Below are 8853 nucleotides of genomic sequence, written 5' to 3' on the forward strand. Positions count from 1 at the left end.
ATATTCTATTTGCAATGTACGCTATTAACAAAATGGATGATATTTGTGTACTGACGCATTATTGTTTAGACAGAATATCATCTGTACAATTTAACACAAAAAAAACATCTAGAAACATGAAAACATAACCCGTAGAAATTGTGCTTAAAACCACATTATGGAAAAAGGACAATTTAACGGCGTTTAATTGAGTCTATCTTAATGGCTTGATTGTTAATGGATATTTTTTTACTAAGTTCCATTCGCCCAAAAACAGGCTTAACAAAAGCACGAGAAAGACGCAGACTAAAAGTCGCCTACACTATAGAGTAATTGCGTCCTCTAGTGGTGACGCACCATGAGTAAAGAACAGCTGCTCAACGTCTGAGAGTGAGGCTCTGAGCAAAATTCATTTTACTACTAGTATTTCAACAATAATTAAGATAATTAATAGAATATAATGTAACAATTTATTTTAAAATATCACAAAATAAATAAAATAAAACAACCTCTTAAATACAATGCTTTGATTTTAAGTATTTTCAGTCTTCTCTGAGGGGTTGACCATGAAAAAAGAGAAAATGGGAATGATAAAAATACCTGCAGTAGCCTATTTGATACTCCAATATTTACATATGTTCTGTATAAAGCTACTGTCTGTATGCACACCACATTGTTACAGTTTTTCTCAATTGCTAAAATACTAAAACCTATTGGCTGAACAAAGTTCTCAGTTGCCTGAACTCATTTAGCTAACTGTGCAGTCTGTTGTCAATACCTTAAACCATTTCACATGGTAAAACACAATTTGCAGATCTCACTTAGACTTTTCAGCAAAACTCTAAACACATTCTCATTCTCAAAACACATTCTGCACTCTAATGCACACGTCATCCATACTGGTAAGCACAAGTGGCAACAGTCAAATACAAATAGAGAACACACGTCATTGATTGAACACAACCACTCAAAATTGATTTAACCTGTTTCAAATGATGCCCAAAGACAAGAAGCACACTGATCACATGTTTACTCCTTTGATTTTAGTATTGTATACTGTAGTACAGTGCATTGTAGGCTGTATACTGTACAATGAACACATTGTATGGCCCTGAACATTGTGCTTTCCATTTGTTAACAGTACTGACTGCTCAATAGATTTTGACAGGTTGCAGGTTCATATCAACAAAGAACAAGAATTACAGTATCAGAGACAAAGGACAAGTTTGTGAGATGCAGAGTAGAGTACTGTAAAAATAGGGGTATAAGGAGGAGGAAGAACAAAGAAAAATTGCAAAGAGCAAAGCAGAGTAGTCATTTCTGATCAATTTTGAGCAACTATGATAGTTTTTGTTCATCAAAAGACAATGACGGAAAAATATGAAATTTGTTTTGAGATAAAAAATGTTCTTCTCCCTGAACTTTTTGATGGTACAGTAAGGTGTCACGGGTAAGTCTACAAACAGAATAGTAGTCCATAAATCTTTCGAGAACTATATGTTTTGAACAATGTGTTTTCAATTTTTTGGTGTATTGTTTACTGACTGCTTGATAGTGTATATCATTTTGATCACTTTGTCTATGATTTGAGAGTGTTTGATTTTGAACACAGGTAAAAACTGGTTTGAGGCGAAAGTTTCATTTTGCAAGAGGAGTCAGAGGTTTTGTAAATAGTGCTTGAAGATGAGGGTTTGTGCTTAATGTTTTTAGAAAAAGGAGCAAGGTTTCAGAAATTGTGTTTCATAGCAATTGAGAAAAACTGTAAGCAATTTACATAAGGACATTTGTCAGTGTGCACTGGAGAAGCCTGTGTGCACTTGATGATATTCATTCCTTGAATCAAGGAATTTCATATCACTGCAGGCATTTTTAGCTGGTCACTGGAAAGTTCAAAGGCTGGTTTAATGTCTGATGTTGGTGAACCATAACTGTATAGAGCAATATGAACTGAGATGCTTCATTATGCTTAAAATTAATCTGTATATGTGTGTACAGAGAGAGAGAGAGAGAGACTGAGAGAGAGAGAGAGAGAGAGAGAGAGACTGAGAGAGAGAGAGAGAGAGAGAGACTGAGAGAGAGAGAGAGAGAGAGAGAGAGACTGAGAGAGAGAGAGAGAGAGAGAGAGAGAGAGAGAGAGAGAGAGAGAGAGAGAGAGAGAGAGAGAGAGAGTAGGATGTTTCAGGACGTGCGGTGGACATTAAGCCTTTATTTGCAATTGGACTCTGAGTTCTTACTCCACCCTTAAGGAGTTTATCCGCATGTACATGAATTTGTATTACAGTCACAAGAGGAGGGGGGGTGAAGACAGCACAGTTTACTTTAAGAAGTGTTTGGTTTTGAAGAGTAAGAGAGAGAGAGAGAGAGAGAGAGAGAGAGAGAGAGAGATAAAGCTGAGGGGAGGAAGGAAGTCAGAGATCAGCACTCCACACACATCTTACATTAGGACATCTCAAGAGGAGAATTTATAAAAGAATTCTACCCTTTCCTTTCAATGAGAAAAATGAAATCCATAATACAGAGATCTTTTTCAAACTTCTTCTTTGAATACGAAACTCCTCGGCAGGTTCTGGTCAGGAACAGAAGAGTTGCAGTTGTGTGCCGAATCATCCAGCTGGGCGTTCTATCCTACATCATTGGGTAAGAGATTTCTTTTATTCTTAAAAAAAAACTGAAAAAGAAAAGCAGAGGAAACCCGAGCATGATTGTCGAAACAGAACATGCTTCAACAAGAGCAAAAAAATGCACTGAATGTAGACCAACTAACAGCTCAAGCCTTGTATCGAACTGAGCAGTTAAGTGCTGTCATGATGTACCATTTAGGATAATGCATTGCTTGGTCTAACTAGCAGTACACCATCAAACTGTTATTGTTTCAAAACAGACAGACATGTTTCTGAAGAAAATTTGAATAAGATGAGATTTATTTTTGTGAGCTTGATTTGCTTAAAAGTATGTCCACATGCTTTTCATTGTGTCTGATTTAGTTTTAATGGCTTATAACATTGCAACAGCTCAATTCCAGTCTTAGAGCTAACAGCTGGCCCTCAGTATTAGATAACTATTAGGCGTCTGGGTAACACTTTATTTGAAGGTGTCATTGTTACAGTGTAATTATATATTTAAGTAACTGAGCAATATTAATCAACTACATGTACTTACTAAAGGGTTAGGATTTGTTTGAGGGTTAGTTGCATGTCATTATGCATAATTTACAGTTATTACTATACACTGAAAAAGTGAACAGTTGGATCAACTTAAAAAAAATACTTCAATTGGTAACACCTAAAGAAATTAAGTTTTCTCAACTTAAAATATCACGGTTTTCACGATAAAACGTGATCATTTAAGTTGAGAAAACTTAATTTCTTTAGGTGTTACCAATTGAAGCAATTTTTTTAAGTTGATCCAACTGTTCACTTTTTACAGTGATATGGTAAGTACATATGTAACATATGTAACAAGGACACTGTAAAATAAAGTGTTACCGGTGTGTGTGTGTAAAAGACAGGCTATACTTACTTGATGCTGATTATATGAATGTTGCATAAAGACTTGTTTATAATAGCAAACATTTATTTGAGCGGTAAAATGTCATGCTATAGTCATTCATGGGGAAAAAACCGACTTTGACAGATGTTAACAAACACTGAGTATTTCCTCTTATGTAATTCAAACCTGTATTGTGCAGTCCACTGAGCAACAGTAAAGACATTATGTGGGGTTTTTCGATCTTTTAGATGCCACGGACCCCCAAATATGATCATCCTCATGTGAGGGTTAAACTATCTTTTAAAAACACCATTTACATACATACAAAATTTTTTTTTTATATTAAATCTAAAATGTTACATTATTATATATATATTTTCTACTCACTATACTGTTAAATGTATTGTGAATTTATTTGTTTATTAATGCAATTTTAATCTAATTTTATGTATATGAATCAAAATTGTTATTCATTTATTTATTATTCATGTAATCTATTTAAAAGATTAACAACTAATATTATTTTAATCACACACTTTAATTAATTTTTACTATTATTATTTAAATTTTTACAGTTTTACTCTAGATTTTTCCCGGAACAATTTAAAAAACCCTGCTCTAAGCAATACAATTTGCATTTACAGTAACCAAATAAATGTTGAATAAGTGTGTTCAAATAATTGACTACTGTATATAAAGCCATTGGAGCAATAACTCATTTGGAAAAGTGCCAGTTGTATAGCAATACTTCACTGTTTCCACTTTAGGTGGAAATTTACAATTATTAGGCAACTTTAAAGAGCAATTTCTAGCTTATTTTACTGTAACAAATCGACTATACGTTAAACCTCCTTTAAAGGGATAGTTGTTGATTTACATACACTGTAAAAAATTTGCTGTAGTTTGCCAGTAACTTACTGTAGATTTAAATTTATGCTATTTACTGGCAACAGTTTGTTCAAAGTTAAATGAACATTAAACATTAACAAGTCTTTGTCTTTACAGAATAAAACTATAAAATAACAATCTAATGCAAAGCATTCTGGGAACCAGAAATCTTCATCAACCTTTTTCTGTTTTTTTTTCCTTCAGATTTTGGTTCCCAGAATGCTTTGCATGAGGCTGTTATTTTAGTTTTATTCTGTAAAGATAAAGACTTGTTAATGTTTAATGTTCATTTAATTTTGAACAAATTGTTGCCAGTAAATAACATCAATTTAAATCTACAGTAAGTTACTGGCAAGTAGCTGCCAGTAATACTGTAATTTCTACAGATTTTTCTAACAGTGTACCCTCAAGTCACCCAATAGGCAAGGCAAGGCAAGGCAAGGCAAGTTTATTTATATAGCACATTTCATACACAGTGGCAATTCAAAGTGCTTTACATAGAAGAAATTAAAATAATAAAAAGAATAAGAATAATTAAAACAGTTTATACAGAAAATACAGTACAGTTCAAACAGTCGGACGAACATTGGCACAGTGCTCATTCATTAAATGCATAGCTAAACAGATGTGTTTTGAGTCTGGATTTGAATGTGACTACAGTAGGAGCACATCTAATCTCCTCTGGAAGCTGGTTCCAGCTGTGGCTGGCATAATAGCTAAAAGCGGACTCGCCATGCTTAGAGTGAACCCTTGGTATTTCTAGCTGATATGATCCTAATGATCTGAGTGATCTGTTGGGTTTATATTCAGTGAGCATATCTGCAATGTATTGAGGTCCTAGGCCATTGAATGATTTATATACCAGTAATAATACTTTAAAATCAATCCTAAATCTAACTGGGAGCCAGTGTAAAGACCTGAGGACTGGTGTGATATGTTCATATTTTCTGGTTCTGCTCAGAATCCTGGCAGCAGCGTTCTGTATGAGCTGCAACTGTCTTATGGTCTTTTTGGGAAGGCCAGTGAGGAGTCCATTACAGTAATCCACCCTGCTGGTGATGAAAGCATGAACAAGTTTCTCTAAGTCTTGTCTGGAAACAAAGCATCTAATTCTTGCAATATTTTTTAGATGATAGTATGCTGATTTAGTTATTGCTTTGACATGACTACTGAAACTAAGGTCTGACTCTAGTGACACACCAAGATTCCTGACTTGATGTTTAGTTGTTTGACCCCTAGAGTGAAGGTATGCGTTCACTTTGAGAACTTCATCTTTGTTTCCAAACACAATGACTTCAGTTTTGTCTTTGTTTAATTGAAGAAAGTTTTGACACATCCAACTGTTGACTTCATCAATGCACTGGTACAGGGAGTCAATGGGGCTGTAGTCGTTAGGCGATAGGGCTAAGTAGAGCTGTGTGTCGTCTGCATAGCTGTGGTAAGCAATTTGGTTCTTTCTCATTATTTGGCTCATTGGAAGCATGTACAGGTTGAACAGGAGTGGCGCAAGAATTGAGCCTTGAGGGACTCCGCATGTCATGGATGTCCACTCAGACTTATGGTCTCCTATACTCACATAATAACCTCTCCCATCTAAGTATGACCTGAACCATTTTAGGACTATCCCAGAAAGCCCCACCCAGTTTTCCAGCCTGTCAAGAAGTATGTTATGATCGACAGTGTCAAATGCAGCACTGAGGTCGAGTAGTACCAGCACCGATAATTTGCCTGAATCAGTATTTAAGCGAATATCATTTATTATCTTTATAGGTGTATATGTCATTCTTCTTTCAGACGAATACAATCGGAGTTATATAAAAAATGTCCTGGCTCTTGCTGTTTCTGTTTTGAAGTCCACAAAAGTGCATCTATCCATCATAAAAGTGCTCTAACACGGCCACGGCCTTTATTAACCCCCCAGAGCCGCGTGGAGCACTTCTATGATGGATAGATGCACTTTTATGGGCTTCAAAACAGAAACGGCCATTCACTGCCATTATAAAGCTTGGAAGAGCCAGGACATTTTTTAATATGTATTTGTCTGAAAGAAGAATGTCATATACACCTAGGATGACTTGAGGGTGAGTAAATTTGACTAATTTTCATTTTTGGGTGAACTATCTCTTTAAAGGGTAAGGAACATTCTGTCATCATTTACTCACCCTCAAGTTGTTCCAAACCTGTATGAGTTGAGGGTGAGTAAATGATGACAGAATTTCCCTTTTTTGGGTGAATTATCCCTTTAATATCAGTGATCAGTGATGCTCTCGCATCCTTCTCTGTTACTCCCTTTAGTTCATCAGTGAACATCAGCAGACCACTTCTAAATGAATAAAAAATGCAGTTCCAGTACAAAACACAGCAGGCTGACAGAAGTATTTGTTTGGGAATTCAAAGCTAAAAAGCATTAAACACAATAGCTGGATTTCATGCAGCTTGAAGTGGAGGGTTCTTCTGTTATTTGTCATGTAGAAGTTGTTTATCTTTGTAGTCAGGTAATCTGAATGAAACAAACTGATCAAGTCGATAAACATTGCGCAGTAGCATTTGTTTGGCAAGTTTGGTCTGCCTAGAACTGTGTGCCATTGCCATCTTTAGGTGTGTCAGACGATAAGGCAGCGAGTCATGCTTCAAAGGGAAGAATAACGTTTGCTGTGTCTTGTTAGAGGGCATGAGGCCAACATCTTATTGCGTCATCCTACTTTTATGACACAAGATGGCTAAACTATGTGTGAACACACGCACACATTCTGAAACGCAAACTATAGAACAGTCATTTAAAAGTTTTCCTCCAACCGCTGGGCAGATATAAAATAATGCAATTATAAATATATTTTGTACTGTTATTATCAATCAGTAACCAATAAAAAATACTACTAGTAGTTCTGGGTGAAAGTTATTAGGATCAAATTAAATCCAAAAAGTGAGAAAAAAGTTCTACATTGACAAATTGTGTGTTGTGAGAATTCATGAAAAGAAAGAAAGAATGCCTTTTCAGAATCAGAAACAAATAAAATGTTTCATAAAATTGATTAAGATAATATATATTGTCAACAACAAGAATATATTAGTCCACAATCAACTAAATATATCAACTATACTCCTTTGTGTAACCCTTTATCAAAGAATAGGATCTTTTGGTCATATGTATTCAGTAACAAGGTGGTATATTATTTTATGACAAATAGTGAAAATCTTTTGTAAAAGACAATTTGCCATTCAGAGTACATGACCTATAATGAATCATTTTGAAATACTATATCTCTAATTTATGGTTTATAGAATAATTGTGAATAATTGTGATTGTGAATGAAATCTGTGGTCTTCAGAATGCAGGTTGATTATGGCAGATCAGTAATGTTCATGATTTTTGTTGTTGTTGCTTTTATTAGGTGGGTGTTTATGTATGAGAAAGGCTACCAGACAGTGGATACTGCCATAAGCTCCGTCTTCACCAAGATGAAGGGTGTGTCCTACACAAATATCAGCAAAGTGGCGAGGATATGGGATGTAGCCGATTATGTTTTTCCTGAACAGGTGGGTTGTGCCTCTTAATTTTGACCTCAAACCTCATTGTTTGAAAAGTTCAGAGTGCCTTGATTTATATACGTACTTAGGTATATATATATTTTAGTTTTATCAATACATGCATTTGAATGCAGATAAAGGTAACTCACTGGGTAATTGCCCATCCAGCAAAATGCTGAAATTGGTACAAGTGTCATTATGGGTGTGGATTGGGCCAAATTAGATAAAAGTACTCGTGTAAACATTTGCAGTCACACTGCTTCAGGTTATTCTCACTCAAAGTGCTAACATTGTCAAGGCAAGTAAACATCTCAATTGTGACTCACTATTTAGAAGGGAAACACAGAAAAACACATTGAACAATATGTCACAAAGATATATATTTTAAACAAATAACTGAAAATGCCTGTAATTATTTACTTTATGCCAACAGCCTGCAGCGTTTTCAGAATGTTTCTCAGAAATCACCTAGGGCAATAAGAAACAGACCAACTGTTGACCGAAAAGTAAACACGTCATCACTTAGCAATTAAAGGAGTGGCTCCAGGAGCTTCTTGATTGTCAGATAATATCATGTCCAAAAAAAGTAAACATCAAATTGTCCATTGCGATAACAAATATCGTCCTTTATGTGTACACACTACTGTTTAAAATACTTTTATTCAGCAATGATGCATTAAAGTGATAGTTCACCCAAACATTTCAATTCTGCCATCATTTACGCACCTCCAAGTTGTTCCAAATTTGTATGAGATTCTTGTGTGAAGGAAATATTTTGAAGAATATGAGTAACCAAACAGTTGATGGTCCCCATTGAAAAATACTATGGAGGTCAATGGGGTCCATCAACTGTTTGGTTACCGACTTCAAAATATCTTCTTTTGTGTTCAGCAGCAGAAAGATATTCATACAGGTTTGGAACAACTTGAGGGTGAGTAAATGATGACAGAAATCTTTTTTTTTTTTTTG

At 35.2% G+C, this 8853-nt stretch overlaps 1 protein-coding gene across 4 annotated transcripts in view; it reads left to right on the forward strand.

Annotated features, from left to right (window-relative positions):
- The first annotated feature begins 2117 nt into the window (after positions 1-2117).
- The window catches only part of p2rx1 (purinergic receptor P2X, ligand-gated ion channel, 1), a 29376-nt gene continuing 22640 nt past the window's right edge, over positions 2118-8853 (forward strand). For 2 of the 4 annotated variants that reach the window (XM_084414520.1, XM_084414518.1), the window contains exons 1-2: positions 2118-2616; positions 7749-7893. In XM_084414520.1, the coding sequence (XP_084270646.1) occupies positions 2471-2616; positions 7749-7893 (291 nt within the window). In that variant the 5' untranslated portion in view covers positions 2118-2470. The remainder of the gene's footprint in view (positions 2617-7748; positions 7894-8853) is intronic. The other 2 variants (XM_084414521.1, XM_084414519.1) reach the window with 2 other exon arrangements.

This window comes from Rutilus rutilus, assembly GCF_951802725.1.
Source record: "Rutilus rutilus genome assembly, chromosome: 7".
NCBI classification, from domain to species: domain Eukaryota; kingdom Metazoa; phylum Chordata; class Actinopteri; order Cypriniformes; family Leuciscidae; genus Rutilus; species Rutilus rutilus.